This window comes from Dermacentor variabilis, chromosome 7 (genome assembly GCF_050947875.1).
Source record: "Dermacentor variabilis isolate Ectoservices chromosome 7, ASM5094787v1, whole genome shotgun sequence".
NCBI lineage: Eukaryota > Metazoa > Arthropoda > Arachnida > Ixodida > Ixodidae > Dermacentor > Dermacentor variabilis.
This window is the reverse complement of record NC_134574.1, coordinates 54,484,969-54,505,885: the sequence shown is the minus strand read 5'-3', so window position 1 is coordinate 54,505,885 and position 20,917 is coordinate 54,484,969. Positions and strand designations below refer to the sequence as shown.

The following is a 20,917-nucleotide window of genomic DNA, read 5'->3' as shown; positions in this document are numbered from 1 at the left end:
ATTCGGTACTTATGTCAATGATGGCACCGTAAGAGTGAGCAATATATCATTTCAAACTCTTAAGCGCTGAAATTTGAGGCAATGAACATGATAGTTTTGGGCACATGCTCTGAAATATTGGTTTATACTTTTTAGATAACATACTATGCCATTTAGCTAAGTATACCGCAAATACAACAAATGTCTTTTGTTGAATTTATGTAATAAGTTGTTTTTCATCATTTTGTAATTGACTTTACGTTGCATCTGGTTTTGTGTTCCCCATCAAAATTATTACAAAAGCCAATCCTGTACTACAGCTGCTTCCAGTTGAATGAACAAAATTCATTTTAGTTTCGCTGGTACATTGGCACCGCACCTGAAGGCATTGCAAGTAATTGTTTTCTTCGGCTCCCAGTCACCGTAAGACTATATAATTATGTTGATTTGAAGAGACAAAAACCCCAGAAGCGCAATTGCAGTGCCTTCGGTGTGCGCGTCCCACACTGCTGCAAGCGTACACGTTCATTATGTTGTCCGCATGTGGCAAACTAGAAGAAAGTACGGACACGTAATACACACTAAATGCTAAGTAGCTGCACACAGCACTTCGTTCTCTTCGAATTCCTTCAGGTTGTTTTGATTTTCTCTTTTTGATAACAGTGTTGTGGCTCCCGACTTACGTGGCTATGGTCTTTCTACAAAACCGCTGGACCCAGAACAATATGCCATGACTTTCCTGATCAATGATGTGAAAGGCCTGTTGGACGTTATAAGTGAGTATGAACATGAAGCTGTTTCACTGCCATGATTTCTGCTTACTACACTACTGAAATGAGCTAAAACATAATAAAAGCTCGTATTGTGCAGTCGTTTTGCAAAAATTTGCATATCATGTTTTATGGCACACCATCAGCTTTATTCGTTGTGTAAGTACAATTTTTGTCTGCCAGTTTCAAGTCTGTTGCTTACGACAAATGTCAATTAATGTCAACATGTAAGTTTCGAACTATCATTCGTATGTTAAAGTAATCGTGGGGGGGGGGGGGGGTCTCCACTACGATAGACTCAGTGGTGGAAGATACCGAGCAGCGCAGATAATTAAGTTTGCAGGACTGCAATTGGGGCCGCTTTCTTCTTGTAATTGTATTTCATATTATCGCTTTCTTTCACAAGGCCCAAACCGCTTTAAAAGGGGAAGGAACAAACACACATGAGAAATCGCGAATTACATTTATAAATTATGGAGTGGAATTAAGCAAATTGAGGGAATAATAAGCTGCCTCCTCGTGCCAAGATTTCAGCGCACACGTAAAATATTGCACTTTCAGGTGTACGCATCAGTCGGCAATTCATCCTCACATTCAGTGCCAAAGAAAGCAACAACACATTCAATTTATTCAATGTCAGTGGTTCTCATAAAAAAAAAATACTTTTTTTGTGAGAAACTTTGAGTGGCATTATTTCTTAAGTAAGATGGTGCACAGTGAATTTACGATTGACAACTTTCACGTCGTATCTTTAGCTGCTCATTTTATTCTTGGTGCACCATTCCCCTAAGCGTTCGGGTGTAAAGTGCTCAGGTCTTCACTAAAAGCCTGTGGAATACATTACTGGCGACCACGTGCCGGTCGTTATATTCGGTCAACGCGAAGTAAAAAAGCCAAGTGTAATACTGCAAGCTTTGCATCGCTGTTTCCCTAGCACTACCGTGCTATACCTGTGGGTATGCTCCATATTGACTAGCAAGAGAGAGAGGGGAAGCCACATTGACGAAGGAAGTAAAGAAACGTGACGCGCATTTTCATTTGGCTATCATCACCGGAGCTATTACTTTACCTCTCCAGGCATTATTCTTGACAGGTTGGCGCATGTTCGCGCTGATCGTCTGCTAGAGTCGTTCTTAGGCGAAACAAGCATTCGTGGAAAAGGTTCCTGATTGCTGGAGTAGAGCTTCCAGAGGCAATAAGTCTAGCGGCATCGCACTGCAGGCATAAATGGAAGAGGAAGCAGAACAAAAAGATGTGTTAGCTGGAAAAGTTCGTGATCCGTCTAGGAACGAGCTGATCCACGCATTTAAAAAAAAATCATAGTAACGGCTGATTCGCAAAGAAGTCCCCAAATCATGCCGCCAAATCCACATTATTCCGTTTGTGGCCGAACATACGCAATGCTGTTATATCTGGAACTTATGTGAAATAAGTTTAAAAGTGCACCACTGACATCATCCTGTGAAGGGGTCTTTGAAACGCTTTCTCTACGCATTGGAAACTTCCTGACACCACAGTCGTAGGTGTCCTTCCTGCGACCGCAGGCAGTGGTGTTGCTAACTTACAGTGCCACAGAAATCCGTATTCAACGTGAAATTTTAGTGCAGTAGGGCGGCCAGCTGGAAAGACTCGCATCGGCTTGGTTGGCTTGTTACTTCAACTTCTTGATGCTTCTCCCAGATACTGTGTGGCTTATTATGTTCCTTTGATAAATAATCAAGTCGAAACCGGTAACATCAATTTCAGAGCCTCCCTTTGACCTATGTCGGTGTAAATGGATGGTTTACTTAAGCCTTAACCTGCAGCAGTTTCACTTATACCAAGCATTATTCCAAAAATGTTCTCATTTGGGGATACCTTTATATATGATACTTGGGAGATGTTGCCGCTTTTATTTAGCGCGACCTACTGCTTTTCCCATAGAGATATGAAAGAAAGACTGAACGCAAATACATTAGAAATAAAAGTCTGCTCCAAACCACAGTAACACAACGCCAGTCACATAAGCACACTAATGCCACACTAAAACTGAAGGTCAACTCCGAAACACGCCCGCACAAAGTCGAGTCACATAAGTGCAGTAAAGTCAACACAAAGTCTGGTCATACAACTACATTAAAATCAAGGCACAGAAATCACGTATTAGGCTTAAAGGACGGTACATGAATCCCGGCGTTGAAGTGGCCAAAGTGGGGCTAAATTAATCACATAGATTGAGCTTATCACAGCTAAACACTACTGAATAGTTTCGGAGAACATTGCTCACTTCTATATACATTGGAGGGTCTCTAACGATCGTACTTGCAAAGAATACGTTGGCCAAGGACCTAGGATTTTCCTGAGGTTAAAGGGGCTGCGGTCGAATGGCATTAAGTCACGTGCTAGACGTTGTCTGTGTGTGTCATGTTGCGGACATCTTAACAGAAGATGCGATATACCCTCATCCACATGACCACAGGTGCATTCCGGTCTATCAGCTCTCAAAATTGTTTGTAGAAAAATGTTTTCTATTTCGCAGTTTAGCGAATCCAGCTTCCAGTAACAAATTGCTAAAAGAAACTGTGTTGTGTAAAACACGTGGGCAGAGCCATTTGGTTGGATTCATGATTCAATGTGCAAGCGCGACCGGACGGGGACAGAAAGCAGCAGACACACACAGTGCTACTTTAAAATACAAATGTTAATTTTTGAGCGTAAACACACAAACAGATACGACACAGTGAGGGAGGCATGCAAAGGACAACCTTTACAGTCCGGTGCGAAACCAAATAAGCCCAAAAATCAGCTTCCCGATCACCGCTCCGCGTGCAAAGTTCGCTGCGCGTGGCCCAGGCGCATGAGCCCCGCTCCGATGGGTGATATCGGCACAGGTGTGCCGCCATGTGGCCGGTGTCCCCATAATATATTATAAGAAAACAACAGCGACACCAAGGACAACATAGGTTAAATTACTTGTATTTACTAACCAAATTTAAGAAATCATAAATTGATAGCAATGACAACGGATGAAGAAACAACTGGCTACAGGTGTGTAGGTTCCAGGTCGGCGTCATGTAATGAACGAGAAGAAAGGTAATCGACGGGTCCAAGCTTGAATAATCATGTAATTAGAAGCCAACAAACAAGGACGCGAAGGATAACATTGGGGAAATTGAACTTCGTAATTGAAGTAAAGAAATGATTAAAAAATTAAAATGAACGAAAAGAACAACCAACCACAGGTGCGGACTGATCGAGGAAGAGGGAAAATCATTTCTTGTTCTTAATTGAATAAGGGAATGACAAATAGAAGAAAATGAAATTGAATTATTCAATCAAGAACTTCGAATAAATTCCTGTATGCTGTCCCTCGTGTCATTGTTTGTGGGCTTATGAGCTTATGATATGGCCACACACACTATATTATATATATATATATATATATATATATATATATATATATATATATATATATATATATATATATATGCCGCCGTGCAGTCCTCCGGGTTATGAAGTCCTCGCGGGCACGCGAGAGCAATGTGGCGCTTGGGCCGTTTTGATTTCCCTTTACCGGGGCGACCTTGCAACGCCAGCGAGAGCTTGCGCGCATAACACAGGCTGAGTAACGTGGTGTCCCGACGATGCCCTCTCTCCTCGTGCAACAGCGCGGCAGCAGGTGTTCCTTTTCGCGCGCTCTGCTCCGTCGAGGCTTCGAGCCGGCAATCGCGAGCCAGCGTAACGAGCGCGCGAGCCACGATCGTGACGGGGCGTTTCGCCTGTTGAAAGTTTCGCTGCTACAGATGCCGCCGGCTTTCTCGCTCAAAGGGCCAATTGACCCTCTCGCATCAAGAAACGAGCCAGCGTGGATACAATTCGTATAAGAAGTCGTGCTGACGCAGAGTGTCAAAAGTGGCCAATCAATGGATGACATTGGGGCCAAAGGTAAACTTTGTCAGGACAACAGTTTAGGTCAATAATTGATGAATTGGCTCCAGCGACATTCCCTGTTGATTCCACTGTTCACCAATTCTGTTTGTTCTCAATATTCTGGTGATGCTCTATTTTGTTTTGTACAGAGGATATCTCAATAGATGAAAAAACGTTACGCGTGAAAGCCCTTTGTAGCATTTTCCGCAGAGCCTTCAAAACACCGGCATAACGTGTTGAGCAGCGGACATTATTTCGCGGTATACGAGACAGCTCGGCACGTGTGGTGACACAGTACCATATCTTGGGAACTTGAAGGGCTAGAAAAATAACCAGGTGGGGAGTTTTCATCCCTGGGAGGTTTACAACCATGCAGTCCTACAATGACAAGTATCATATTGCGGCGCTTTGTACATTTTAAAAAGGCACGAAATTGCAGTGAATGCCGGTACAGAGTGTCAGGGATTGAATGATTGCTTTTGTTTTCACAAGCAATGTGCCTGATGGGCTCCCTCTCTATCTATTTTTGTGCCGGGTAACCCTAGGGGAAAGAAATGTGCTTAAAAAGCAAGAAAAATTAAACTCATGTTTTCACGTCAAGATTTTTCTAATATTGTGCTTCTTACAAATGCTTGTCTGTAAATCGTCTAGCCCTGAATATAATTAGATTTGGCTGCTCCCAGCAACCAAGATGCCAAGTAGCCAAACGAGGATGGTTTAAAACGTGCTTTAGGCAGACTCCTCGTTTACCTGCAAAACATTTCTTCGTCAGTCTCGTATATTTATAGTTCGCAAAATAAGCATAAAAGTCATTATTTTTTCCTGTGTGATTCGACTTTTTACACGAAAATGTTTTTTTCCTCTTTGCTGAAGACCCGAACCATACCAGAAAGGTCGTTCTCGTTGGCCATGGCTGGGGAGGCATGATCAGCTTTTGCTTTGCCACAATGTACGAGAAGCTGATAAACAAAATGATCATCATCAATGGCATGCACCCAAAGGCCTTCTCTAAGCAGCTTCTTCGAAGCCTGAGGCAAATGAGGATGTCGTGGTAAGTACCATATATCTGCGTTTTGGCTAAAGGAAGAATTTTGCTGTATTCGCGTTCAGTAGCGGTGAGTTGGAGCAAGTAGTATTGCATACCTATGCGCAAATAATATGCTTTTGACTTAGCTTTCAACAAATGGCAAGGAAAGGATATTGTCTCAGTGAATCAAAAAAAAAAGAAGAAAGCAAAATCTCCCAAGAAGAGCGATAGCCAGGGCGAGGACATTACTGGGGACGCCCTTCCGGCGCATGGTTGGAAGACAGTTTGTATTTTAATTACGACTCCTCCGACTACCGTTTACTATTTCTAGTTTACTATTCTAGTTTACAACTACTACTACTGCTTTACTAGTACAAACTTTTTAGCCATTGCCCCGAATGTACACAATAGGTGCGTCAGATCCGGCTCAGATAAACGGCGGCTGGAGAGGCTTCTGAAGAAATCAGGATTGAGAAACAATACAAAAACATTTTAATAAAGCGGTTTTAGTTGACACATTTCTGTGAATTCGAAAAGCAGGAAAATACTAGAGTTCGAAGATGGTACGTTTAGACTTATGTTTAATGCGGTAAAAGTAGAAGCGTGTAGTAAGTATGGGCCTTCTATTTAGCCGCATGGTTGACATTTCTTGCAGATGAATGCGAAATGTGTCTTATTTGTTATGCAACCCTGACTTTACCCTGTTGTCCTTGAGTGATTACGTCAAAAAAGAATGCGAACGCCACTCATGTCGTGAACGTGATTACACCTGTGTGTTTTTAACAGCGAAAAATTCATGCTCTGTGCACGAGCCCACATACTTTTTGTTTAAAGTGCAGTTCTTAGGCGCCCGTTCCAGCTTTGGGCGTCTGTGCCTCCGGGCGTCCCTCGTAACTGAGCAAACGAGCACAGCTGAAGAAGCTGAAAGAGCGAACGCGGGGCGCAGCGGGGGATGAAAGGCGGCGATAGGGAAGAGAGCGCGAGGAGGCAAGTGGAGGAGGAGAACGCTACAGTGAAAGAATGAGGCGAAAACCGGAGGAGGAGAGTATCGTGAAAGGTGAGAAGGAAAGCAGAGTGCCCCATGAGACTAAGAGATTGCGCCTTACTACTTGTAACTATTTGTATTCGCGAGTCGAGTTGTGCAGTACTTTCTGGAAGCCACGCGTCTACCCGAGATTACACTGGAACCTTCGATGAGTCATGTATAAAAGCCGACTCGCTTGAGCTGCAGATCAGATTTTCAATAATCTCCGACTCTGCTGGTCGCTATCGTTGTGCTTGAGTGTTACTTGTTTTTCTGGGCAAAACTTCGCCCAATAAAAAGTAAAATTTGGAACTCAGTCTCGACACTGTGTCGTTCTTCACTGTCACTACCATGTGGCAACACAATCACAATGCAAAATGTGTCAGAAATTTCTTTCTGAACAATGAGCGACGTAACCGGTGGAAACTGTTCGCCTGCCGCAGCTGCTAAACGACCTACCCGAGCAGAGGCTCAAAGCAGCCGGCGAGAGGACCTTGTCGTTTGGAAGGAAGTGCTTTGCGACAATATATCGCAAATTTAAAGCACCTAAAAACGGCGCACAAAATTCACACTAGGAAGTATCATAATCTTCGATGGATTTTTTAGGAAATAGAGTGTACATTCGATGTATAACGCGGTTTCTTGGTTCTATATAATAAGAGAAAGGGCAAAGATAAGACGGTAGGGTTGAACGTTGCTTTACTCCGCAAAGAAGTAATGTCTTATAAGCATGGGGTGATAAAGAGAGGAGCACCGACCATTAGTGGCAACTTAGCGATTTTGCGATCAAATTTCGCCAGTTTTTATTTATTTATTTAAAATGCTTTCAAGGCCTGAAGGCATTACAGAAAGGAGTGGGTGAACGTAACAAAAAAAATCGTGCAAGATACAAAGACATAATCAACGTGGCATTTCATGAATGGTGGTTTTGAAGGTGTCGGCATCCAGGATGGCTGCAATGGTGACGGGAAGGTGGTTCCAATCTTTGCTTGTGCTAGGGATGAATGCATTACTACAAAGTTTAGTACGTGAAGTCGGCACGCCAACTTTAAAACTGTGGTCAGAGCGAGATGATATGTATGACGGTTGGGTTATAAGCTGTTCTTTCAACAACGGATTGTGGTGGTAGATTTTATGGAAGAGCGAAAGGCAGAAGCCTCTACGGACGGAAAGAAAGTTCTGGAAAATTAAGTGTTGTTTTCATTGAGGTAACGCTAGCATATCGGGAGTAGTTTGATAAGATGAAACGCGCTGCACGATTTTGAACCGCTTCTATGCTGTTTATGAGTGTAACGTTAGCCGGGTCCCAAATGCGCATGCGTATTCCAGTTTGGAGAGAACTAATGTTTCGTAGAGAGTTATTTTCAGTGACGATGGTGCAGATGAGAAGTTTCGGCGCAAATAGCTCAACACGCGATTGGAATCGCTACATATAATGTCGACATGCATGTGCCAGGAAAGGTTGCTGGTGATGTTTAGTCTAAAGTATTTGTACGAAGAGACGACTGAGAGAGGGCTATTATTGAGGAAATATGTGTGCAGATTAGTAGTATTCGTACGCTGTGATACGCGGATGCATTTGCATTTGCTTAAGTTAATCTTCATAGACCACTTGTAGCACCATAAAACATTAGTAATGCCGTCTAGAAGTTTACGAGAATCATTGAATCAGTAATTTTATGATATAGAACGCAGTCACCAGCAAAAAGCGTAGTAGTTGAAAATTTCACACAGGAAGCAAGATCATTATTATAGATTAGGAAAGTAGACGACCTAGAACTGGCCCTTGAGGTACGCCTGACTCAGTAGCCGCAAACAGGCGTACGCAGCTTTGGTGACGCTCGATGTATCCAAAGCATACGACTCTGTAGAACATTGTATTCTATTCGATAAGCTTCAGTCTAGGAATTTCCCAATATATACAACTGCTTGGCTCTATGAATTTATAAGTGCAATACAGTTTTATTGTTACCAACACGGTATTTCGACGTCCAAACACAAGCAGACAGGAGGTGTACCGCAGGGTTCCGTTCATTCCCCCGTATTATTTAACATTTTGCTAAGCACAATTCCTTTGTCTACAGAAGTACATGTTTATGTTTATGCGGACTGTATCGTATTTTTTAAATCCGCAAGTAATATACGTTCACTACAACAGTCGTTGTAGAATTACTTAGGGGTGCTGGAGACATGGCTAGAGGGGTTGTGTATGTCGTTCAATATTAGCAAAAGTACGGTATTATTATTCCCATGAACGGCACAGGTGCATATATCCTTACAATACCGACAGGAAATCATTCCTCAATTTGACGAAGTCAAGTACCTTGGTGTTATTTACGATGGCAAACTCACCTGGCGCAGTCACATGGAACATATTAAAGCAAAGGCAGAACGAGCAGTATAGCTACGCTCTGCCGGCTCAGCCACCGTCACTCTGGACTACGCAGGGAAGCCTTACTGATGATCTATAAAATGTATGTTCGGCCAATATTAGAATTCGGCTGCGTAATATTTCTAGGTAGCCTCACCTACAAAATTAAACCTCTCATACTTTTAGAAAGAGAAGCTCTACGGACATGCCTTGGGCTACATAGATTTGTTGCCAACGCTGTTTTATATCAGGAAGCTCAGCCTATATATACCCACCCTAGATTGCAGATGCCGCATACTTATGGTTCAGACATTTTTTAAAAATTTATGGCGTTTTAAAAAGACGTACGCGATATGCATTTATCACTGAACTGTCTGAGCTTTCTTTAAGTATCGTGGTCGAGATTCCACAGTCCTCAGATAATATTCGTACAAGCACAGTTACAAAAATTGGATGTGTCCATGCGCAAAGTTTGCCATTCAAATGATCCCTTAACATATCTCAAAATTGAGTTGGAGGACATATTGCCAAATTATGCTAAACAATTATCAAGGCGAGATTTATTTAATATCTTACACGGCCACCTACACCACCTAAACACTGACAATGTAATAGCTACTGGCACTTCTGTGTTCAATGAGAAGGCAGGAGTGGGGATCTTAGAATCTCTTCAATGGTCTTACTCCCTTCGCGTTCCCGACTTCACACCTATATTTCAGGCAGAATTATTAACTATTAAATTAGCATTACGAAAACTCCCCCAAAATGACATATTAGCTGTGATTGCGACCGACATGCTATCTGTATGTACAGCACTAACTGCATCTTTAAATTCAGCAATTCAAAGAACATTTAGTGCGATGGTACCTCCGTACTTACGGAAAGTATGTTTGCTTTGGGTACCGGGACATCATGGGTTGCACTTGAATGAAATGGCTGATTCACTCGCACGAGCATCCCTGAACGGCCCTATCTTATCTGTTTTGCCGACATCAGCTTATGTCACCGCGGGTAGGTACGGAAATTTCGCTATATATCAAAGCACCGCAATATCCATGCTAACACCGTCTTCTGATTTCCACCATCTTGGCTTCCCATGGTACATTAATTGGTGTCCAAGGCAATTGGACATATTTTTTTACAAAATTGAGATGTCGTATATCTCCTCCATATTTTTACTTACACAGGTTTGGTCTCGCTATGTCCCATCTATGTTCTTTTTGCAGTGCTCCTGAAACTATCGAACATTATTTTCCCTGGTGCCGCGGCTTTCTAAGACAAAGAAAACTATTAGAATACTTATTTACCAAACTTGGCCTTTAGCTAACCTCGCCAAGCATTGTTTCTCTTGAGGCGACGTCACCGGGATCTAGCCACAGGGATGCTTTTCTTGCAGTTCACCATTTTATTAGAGAGACAAAAAGAGGATCTTGCTGAATTTCTAAAATTATCCATAATTTATACTATTTCATTTCCTTATGTTAGCCTACTTTATCAAAACTTTTAACAATATTTTCATTACACTTCTAAATTACAGTTCTATCATCCACGCTCCACTATTCAAATCTCGTTTCGCTTTACTTCTAACCATACGGAAAACCGCCGGCTTCTTGGCCTATCCCCCTAGTGGGTACGCACCACTGCGGAGGACACAAGGCAAGGCAAGAAGTTACCACGAGGGGCGCAGACGACGAATTGTTCGCGATTACGTATTGTGTTCTGTTAGCAAAAAAGTTTTTAAACCAGTCCAGTACTAGCGGGTAAATGTTAAGAAAACTAAGTTTATGGATTAGTAGGTTAAGGGATACGGTATCGAAGGCTTTAGCAAAATCGTTAAAGATGCAATCGGTGTCAAATCCTAAGTCGGTGTTAGAGAAGAGGTCATTAGTAAAGCAAGCTAGTTGCGTTTCGCAGGAGAACGATTTCCTAAAGCCATGCTGACTGTTAAAAAAAAGAGCTCGTCTCAAGAAATAAATTATGTGGGAATATATTATTTGCTCCATAATCTTACAGGGAATGCTGGGTAGTGGTATGGGACGGTAGTTTTCGGCACAATGTGTGTTACATGATTTGTGAACAGGAACCACCTTCCCCACCTTCCAGTCGCTTGGAAGTGATGAGCAGTATAATGATTGTTGAAATATCCTAGAAAGAATAATAAATGAATACAGTTCAGTACATTTGAGTGTTTTGGAATTAATTTCATCTGAACCCGCAGACGAAGATATCTTCAAATTACCGGCCAGTTTTCTAATGCCCACCCAGTCTATAAGAATTCAATCCAATAGGGTATCAAACTTTCGTTGAAGGTGGCCAAAGCATAGGTGCAGCATCATGAAAAAAGGGAGCAAAGACATTATTAAAAATTGTGCAACACTGATCACTTTGAACAGGGGTGTTAGACTGGGACAATTGTATTGTGGCTGGTGTATTACCACGAGCAACATTCCAGAATTTACGTAGGTTGACATGTAAGTATGACGGTAATGTAATGCTGAAAAAGGTGTGCTTAGCTTGGGAAATGGTGCTACAATATCCATAGTTAATGCAGTGCTATTCCGACGAAGGAATCAGGTTGTTTGATTTTTTTTTTTGCGGAACGAAATAAAAGTTCTTTTTCTTGTTACGAAGACGGCGCAAGGCGGCCGTAAACAAAGGCGACTGGGGATTACAGGGTACTTTTCGTTGGGGAACATATTTTCGAACAGTTTGCACTTATAAAGGGACCAGTTTTGTTCAAGTGCTCATTGATCGAAATGAGGCATCATTGTGTCCGTAAAATGCTCTATTCTTTGCGTTATTGCGGGAATATCAGTTTTGGAATAATCGCGAATTGTCTTAACCTTCTTTGTGGAAGAAAAGCGTGTTTTTAATTTATTCACGCTATTGATAGATCTGTATTTCGGAAATCGTAGCCACCTTTGGCAGCTTTTCGTTGGCCAATTTGCGTTTCTGCCAGCATTGTAAGGATATCGTCTCGGCTGATAATCAAGGAAGTGAAGTGAATGCACAGTCAAACCAGGACAATGTTTGGCCAGCGCACACTCTACTGATGGGAGCATTCATTTTTACTTGTCGACCGTGCATTCGCACTAAGTTAAAAAAAGCGCCCATCTCGTGACAAAACAAAGATTCATACAGAAAAGAAACCTCTACGTTAGGAACGCACAAAGCGGGGAGCCTTACATGCGCGAGTAGGACATGGGAGCCTTCTCACTTTACTAAGCTCAGCAAGGCTTCGCGCCTATCATCGCTCGCGAGTGGCATATGGACCCTAGATCGGTAGGCTAGAAACATAGCCTATGCCTCCAAAGCACGATTAGCCCAACAGAACAAATTTGGAAGCCTTTACATGACTGCAAAGCTTGATTACAATCAGTGAAACAGCACACCACAAAACGGTTCGCTGCCTACCACACTATTAAATTACGCGCCAAGTTGCCCAATTACAATGTGCGCAGAAACACGCCGCCACGAGAAAGCGTAAAAATCAAATGAGCCCCACTGCAGTTCCCCATAGAAGAATCAGCAGTTTCCAGCCGCAACCCACTCTCCCAGTAGAAAACGAGAAGGAAGTTTGTTATTATTAGTCTGCACGGGGCATGCAGCATTCTCTTTCGCTGATTGTTTTACCGAGCTTTGGCACAAGCTATGTATAGAAAGCAAGAGCGCAGGAGGCTGTCGCACGCACCGTAAGTCGCAAACGTGTTGTCTTCACACTTGGCGCTTGCTTTAACGGAGGACATCTGGGATGAGTCATAGGGTGAAGTAGAGCGCTATTTCATGCCGCGAGAAAACTGAATTCTGGCCTTACTTCTGACGTTCATCAAAGTGCAGGATGGCAGTGCTGCGAGAATTGTTAGAGCATTGAAAAAACTTTATCGCAGTTTGGGTCTTCACACGAAGCGAGTTTACAATTTTAATGTGCCGGAGGTTATTTGGCTTTTCCCACTATGACCATTCACTCGCTATTGTCAGGTGTGAAATTAAGTAAGGCACCTATAAACAAACAATAAAAAGCAAAAAAAAACGCAAAATTCTAAAGAAATCATCATCGTCACTTAGCGATATTTTGCTCACGATGTACCAGTTTTGGTTCGCGACCAGGCATCACTGTTTAAAAAAATGTTACCAGCGCTGGCACCAACTTTTATGACAAAGGCTGCTCCACAGGGCCTTGTAGAACGGCGCTTTTTTCAAATAGCAGCTCTCCGAATTGTCAAATACGATGGCAATAGCATATGCGTGCGCCATTCTCTCTCTTCTCGCGGACTTTGGCCTTACGCACCGCCACACGTGTTTGTTTAAACACGTTTGAGAAATGCGTTGTAGTTCGGGAACATTTTTTCCCTATGACGACTGCCAACTTGACAAGTCGGAATGAATTTACTATAAGTTATGCGAAATAAAACGAGAAAACAAAATAAAGACAAGGGCGCAGAACTCTCTGAAAGTGAAGAAATATTTTAGCTCAAGCGCCAGTGTTTATCTTACTCCGTATTGTCATGGCTTGATCACTTAAGAACTTATTGTTAGTAGGGAAGCCGGGCGGCGCAGTAGAATGCCAACACTTTTGACTTCATTCCGAAGTTCACCTAAACTGCCCAGCTCTTGCTGTGCAATATCGGCTGCAGCAAGGCGCATGTGCCACGCTGTATTCATTTAACCTCGTTAACTTAGCTTCATCCCTTTCTGATCGATATATCTATACCGTGAATCACTTCTGCGTAGACAACAGTATTATGAGCCTAAAAATTGCCGCACAACAGCCGTTTATGTCATGTGTGTAGTCGTTATTCAAACAGTATTTAATATGTTGCGCTAACCGCTGCTCTGTATTTGATGAGATTTCACTGCGGGGCTACATTTCTTACTCCCCGTTGTGTATTCAGTCTTCCTTAAAGGGCATTGTCGATATGGTGCCAGAAACATTGTCATGTGGATTCAGCTGAACATTACCCTACGAACAGGGTAGGGTTCCTTGTTTCATGTCGGGTTTGGCCTAGAAAGTGCGATCGTCTGGTATAGTTGAGAGAGTAAAAGACAACTGGAATTGTTCGTAGATATTTATGGATGAAGGCTCAAGCAGAAGATGCGAAAGAAAACCGGTACAGTCGAAGCGCTCAAAGAAATTTGTCTTTTTATGACCATGTAAGTTATACACAACCAAAATGTGCCGCAGGCACAAGAAACAGAAGGCTTTACAAGGTAAGAAGAAAACACTACATAAAAGAAGTCCCGTCAAAGGTGGACAAGCAGTAGTTCAATAGCACTGTCGGTGGACAGCTTACACAAGTGTCGAACTTTCTCTGAATGGCTTCAGCAATTTCCATAATCCTAAAAACATTACTATCGCTAAATAGTAAAACGTGCTCAAAGACTACAACGTTGCTACTTTTGAAGCTTCATTTCAGAATGCTTCGTTTGTAAACCACTCTACCATCATTGACAGCTAACAGAGTCTCTAGACATCACCGAGATTGGCGTTAGAGGGACAGTCATAAGTACTTAACCCAGTGACACTTTCGATCAAGCTGCGTCGCAGCCTGGCCCAGCCGGTGGATTAAGTAATTAGTAGAATTGCTGCGCGCATCAATGTCATTTTGCTTCAATGCCAGTCAACCCTTTATTGCGTAATTCATCTTTTGTTGCACAGAGTCTATGGTTATTTTATAATACTTATAATTGCTGAAACACCACGCAATTGTTGGGCAGTATGAATTGACAAGTTAGTAAAGGCGTGTATTGTAAAAAGTAAAAAGAAATCAAGAAAGACCTTGTCTATAATTGTTTTGCCGCGCAGGTACCTGATGCCGTTTCGGCACCCCGTGGTTCCCGAGCAATACCTAGAGATGCGGGACTTCGCCTTCTTTGATCAAGTGCACAGAGGTTTCTCGAAGGACGAAGAGTACGCCCACAAATACATGTTCTCACGGAAAGGTATGTAAATATTGATCCAATTGACTTAATATATAGTCTCAAATTCAAGCGTAAATGATGCAACTCATCGCACGCAACTCTTATTTCAACACGGCATTTCCTATTCCTCGGATGCTATTTTCTAAAAGGCTGCTTGTAGCTGCACTCAATACGAGCTATGGAATGGGGTAGTAATAATCTTCAATAATGCCTTTCCCTTGCCTAAAATTTGTATGAAGTTGAAGTATGATACTCTCAGAGTGTCGTCACGTCTCGTTTAGCTGAGCAAGAATACTGCATGGAGAATGTATCCAACAATCGACGCTTATCATTTGGCGCTTAGGGCCTCGACAGGCAAACGTGCAACAAAAATAATGGCAGAACTCACATCGCGATCAATGTCTGTGGTAATGCCATCAGCGTTTGTGCAAGGTGCTGACGCCGCGATTCTGAGGTTGCGTTTATGTGCCATATATAGTGGTCCCGACACTCCCGTTGCTTCGCCTATATGCCACGTTATTCTGTATTGGCCCAATTTTCTATCACACTCACTTGTCATGGTTGTCCAAGAGCATGGCAGCATGACGACGACTTCATGACTTCAAAGCCTTAATGACGGAACGACGAAGAAGGAACGACGTCGATGCAATGAGCATACTCGTGTGATGACGACGGCATGATGACAATGACACAATGAGTCCTAAGTGATGACGATAGCATAGCGTTGACAGCGTGACGACGATGACGTGAGACAAGGCGATAACAACAAACGTATAACGGCAGTGCCTTTATAACGACGGTAAGCCGACAAGCAGGTGATAAAGCTGCAAGGACGACGATGGAACGGCCACGACGCCAAGACGACGATGGTATGGCAACGGATGCACGATATTGACCGTCTCATGACACCGCAATGACGACAATGGCATGACAACGGCGGAATAATCACGGCTGAATGACGATGTCATTATTGCGCTATAATGAGAAAGAAGGAATGACGATGAATCGTTGAAGGTGGTATGATCACCACCTCACAACGACAATAGGATGAACATAATGAAAGGGCGACGACGGTAAAATGAAACCGCAACGAAAACGCCGTGACGACAAAGATGTAACAACTACATGACAAAAATCACGTGTCAGCGATTGCATGAGGATACTCGGATGTCGAAGTCAAAATGACGCCGATGTAGCAACCGCGATCGTGTCACGGGTTTCACAACGAATGCATCATGATGACTGTATGAGTACGGCGTCATGATGGCGATGGCATGCCAGCGGTATGAAAACGACGGAATGAGAACGAGTGTAGGAAGACAATGGTGTGACGAATACTGTATCACGGAGACTGCCTGACGACCATGACCCGACGATGACGGCATGACGAAAGTCAGGCGGTGAAGTTGGAGTAGGGACTATGGAATAACCATCATGACGTGACGATGACTATATGAAAACGATGCATGATGGCCGTGGTCTAAGGACGACGCAGGCGCGACGATGGCATGACAAAGGTGGCATAATAACGACTGAATGACGACTGAATAATTACGATATAAGGGTGAAGAAGTATTACCTTCAGTAGATTCGAGGCTCTATGAAGACAACGGCCTGACGGAATAAAATGACGCTACTGAAGTGATGACGATTGCAAATCTTCAGCGGGACGTCATCGGCATGATGATGACGGCAGCCTAACCAATTAGCTATTAGACGACTTCCGTCGCTTGCTCGGCGTACCTCTGGCTGGATATACATTATTAGTAAATCTTTGTTCTTTGTCTCTCTCTCACACCCACACACGCACACCGGGCGCCACGTTTTCCCTTCTCGTTCACACACACATCATATATATATATATATATATATATATATATATATATATATATATATATATATATATATATATATATATATATATATATATATATATATATCATCAGCCTGGTTACGCCCACTGCAGGGCAAAGGCCTATCCCATACTTCTCCAACTACCCCGGTCATGTACTAATTGTGGCCATGTCGACCCTGCAAACTTCTTAATCTCGTCCGCCCACCTAACCTTCTGCCGCCCCCTGCTAGGCTTCCCGTCCCTTGGAATCCAGTGTGTTACCCTTAATGACCATCGGTTATCTTCCCTCCTCAATAAATGTCCTGCCCATGCCCATTTCTTTTTCTTGATTTCAACTAAGATGTCATCAACTCGAGTTTGTTCCCTCACCTAATCTGCTCTTTTCTTATCCCTTAACGTTACACCCATGATTCTTCTTTCCATAGCTCGTTGCATCGTCCTCAACTTGAGTAGAACCCTTTTCGTAGGCCTCCAGGTTTCTGCCCCGTACGTGAGCACTATATATATGTAGTTGAAGATACGAAGGAGCACATTTACGAAAATTGCGTTTATAATGGTTTAACGTTTCGGCCGTGGCACGGCCTTCGTAAGAATGTATTCTGACGAAGGCCGTGCCGTAGAGGACTCTTCGTCAGCGACGGAGACAATCTGCATAGAACCGGTGGTCTTGACGTGGACAAAGCATGACGAAGCAATCTGAGTGGGGATGAAAGCGCTTTATAAACGGGCATTGTGCAGAGTCGGCTGGGAGGTCAAGAGTAGCAAAAGGCCGAGGAAGGGATTTTCCGGCAACGAAGAGGTCGGGTGGCTCGAAGAAGACCGTTCCATCGGATATGGCGCCACATGAGACTGTTACGAGTGCTTACGAGCACTACGTATTGGTGCCTCCCTTGACGACAAGATTGGCGGAAGAAGGAGGATCGATGGAGAGGTCACTGAGATGCGTGAATTCAACCTTAGCGCGAGCGCAGTCCATTACAGCATTGGGTCAATATATAACATCTCATCCTAGAATAGTGGCGTGAGAGCACGATGACTCTATAGGGTACATAACGTCTTGAATCATCACATGGGCTGTACATGCTGTGGTTGGTTTGGTGGGTTTAGCACTTGCAGTCCGGCGTGACAATCCATAAAGAGGCGTCGTGACGTTACGAAGTGATGAGCGAAATCTGCCATCCATGACAGAAACAGCTGCGCCGGTTTCAATAAGAGCGACTATAGTGACACCTTCGGGAATATTAGCAAGTATGGAAAGAGGACTGAAGCATTTAAAAATTTCTTGTCTCGGCAAGTGTTCTTCTAGGTTCCATCGACCTTAGATATGGGCCGCCGACACGTCAGTAAAAACAACCGGAGGCGCGGGAATGGCGAGCGGCGATGGTCGAAGCGAGGACAATAAGCCTTGCTACTAATTGGCGGTAGGTCTGATGGAGTATAGTGTGCATTGGACTCGATCGGCTAACGAGCACCCGTAGATCATTGTTTTTGCATACGGCAACAGAGCATTACGACGTGTCTGGGCTACCTACATGCAAACCACATAGGCCGACTTCCATGCGTGTTCCGCGGCTTGCCAACAGGATGGCCCACCCAGGAAACAGGTGGAGGAGAGCCACGCACGGACTGATGAAAAGGTGGTGTCGGCTCATGGCTTCGCCTGGCACCTACCGCAGCATAAGTGGCCGCAGCGGCCACAAGCGTCTACTAGGGAGCAACCGGCAGTGCGTCATCGACTTGCCCTTGAATTACGTTGCGCTGAGGGGATGACAACATGCACCTGGGTGAAGGGTGCGAAGGACAGTGGTCGTGCGACTTCTTCGCGGACTAGGACCCTGAACTGCATGACCAGTGGCGCTTGGTTGGAACCAATTAGGAGGCTGGAGATGGACGCATCGCTTCTAGGAGGAGGCCTCGTGAAAACTCGCTGCTTCCGTAGCTCGTCGTAGCTCTGACAGAAGGTAAAAAAGTCGGCAACCGTGTTCGGCTTCTTGGCCAGTAGCGTTTAGAAGGCATCATCACCAATTCCTTTCACGATGCGCTTAATTCGGTCCGCTTCCGACATAATAGTGTTGATACGTTTACACAGATCGGCAACATTCTCTGTAAGTGGTAAGTGTTTCACCCGTGTCCTGTTTTCGTGTGCGCAAACGCTGCTTGGCTCTGAGTTTGCGGACGGTGGGGCGGTAAATACTTCTGTGAATGCTGTCTTGAACGTAGACCTCTTTCGGAAATCCTCCTCATGGTTCTTGAACGAGAGAGTGTCCCTACCCGCGATATAAAAAGCGACGTTCATTAGCTTGGTCGAGTCGTTCAATTTGTTATGAGGCTTACCCTCTCATAGGACGCAAGCCACGCTTTAACGTCGTTGTCCGTCCCGATGAAGATGGTAGGATACCGCTGGTGAATAGTGCAAGCGCAGGGAATGGGCAATGACGAGAGTGTCGGCTGCTCTGAGTGTGACATGGAGGAAGGTAATGTGCGAGGGCGGGGTTCCAGAATGATAGATTTGAAGGGACCCAGCACGTCCACCAATTATAGAGATTTATTAGATGAAGGGCCAATGACGGGTAGAGCGCTTCACCGAGCAGAGTCTCTAAATTTCAGCCTCTGGGGGCACATGTTCTTGGTAATCCAGCTGCCTACGTCCAGTCGTTATTCTTCACTACAATATGTACAAGTCAAAAACGGCTGAAGCAAGCAAATAATGCTAACCCCATTAAAAAGCACAATTCCGGCGTTGTTGCGTCTATCAGTGGCAGGAAACGTAGAAGAAAGTATTCCAAGCACACGTTTGCATCCACAAGTGTAAGATATTTAATTATGTTTTTCTGTTCTCTTTTCCACAGGCGCCCTGACCGGGGCCATCAACTATTATCGTGCTGTGAACGAGAGCGAAGGACTGTACAAGCTGCAATACCGCAAGATCAACGTAACCACGCTTATCCTTTGGGGACAAAAGGACGCATTCCTTACCTATCCCATTGCGAGATTCAACCGAGAATGGCTTACGACATCGTATGTGCTTTACTATGGGAAAGCTGGGCACTGGTTGCAGCGGGAATGCTCCGAACAGGTTGCTGCACGCATCAAGGAGTTTGCACTTGATGAAAAATACGAGCTTCTGACGAATGAAACATCTGCGGAGCAAACCGTGGACACGTGTTCAGAGTCACTGACCCCGGATGAAAGCAAAACGGTGACCATATTTCCGTTGCTTCCTGCAAACGCAAGTGTACCCGATTTTAACCTTGAATAAACAGCGCGCATGGCCCGATCAGCTCATGCGTTTGTTTCCTGAAAGCAACTGCTGCCTTTTACCGTAAGAAACTTTTTAATTGTATGGAAAATATTGCACTACGAAACAAGTACTTTTCGGGATACGCTTATCAGAAGGGAAAAAAATGCTCAGGACGAATTCTGCCGGAAGCACCAAAATATTTGCTCATTTCATCGGCTATGCCAGAGACAACGAGTATGCTTCAGTCTATTGGTAGAGATAGAACTACCGGAAGACGATATATAGAAATGACTGTCCTAAGACATCTGCTTGTGTTGAAATTTAGCAAGAAATAAACCAGCCCAGCTTCTTTGGTCAGTGTGCCTTAATTACTAAGTAAGTCAACTTACTCGCATTCTTTCATACAGAGAAGCGTCGTTTACTTTTACTTCTCTCGTGATACTGAATGTACAGAAATTAATAGCAGGTTATTACCCAGCCTGCCAACAACGTTCCTTAATTTTGGGTGTCTGGAAGTGGCCACAGATTTTCCATCCATATTCCATATATGGATGGAAAGCCATATTCCCGGCATTCCTTTATGAATAACAGTGATCGCCCGGTAATTATGGATGTACATTCACGGTCGAATAAAGCGATGGTAATTGGCTGCTGGATACGCTTTAAACGTAATTGTAATTGGTTATTTTTTCTTGTTACGTGTATATGTGTGACAAACACTACCACATAAAGAAAGGAAAACAAGCGTGCCAGATTTTTCAGACTGCCTGTTGAGTTTCGATAACATGTACTATACACTTCTGCAAGACTATCAAATATTCA

General features: G+C 43.7%; 1 protein-coding gene across 2 annotated transcripts in view; it reads left to right on the top strand.

Moving 5' to 3' along the window:
* Positions 1 to 20,440, top strand: part of LOC142587449 (epoxide hydrolase 4-like) — a 64,418-nt gene extending 43,978 nt beyond the window's left edge. For both annotated transcript variants that reach the window (XM_075698476.1, XM_075698475.1), the window contains 4 exons: positions 643 to 755; positions 5,532 to 5,709; positions 14,884 to 15,020; positions 19,704 to 20,440. In XM_075698476.1, the coding sequence (XP_075554591.1) occupies positions 643 to 755; positions 5,532 to 5,709; positions 14,884 to 15,020; positions 19,704 to 20,113 (838 nt within the window). In that variant the 3' untranslated portion in view covers positions 20,114 to 20,440. The remainder of the gene's footprint in view (positions 1 to 642; positions 756 to 5,531; positions 5,710 to 14,883; positions 15,021 to 19,703) is intronic.
* The last annotated feature ends 477 nt before the right edge of the window (positions 20,441 to 20,917 follow it).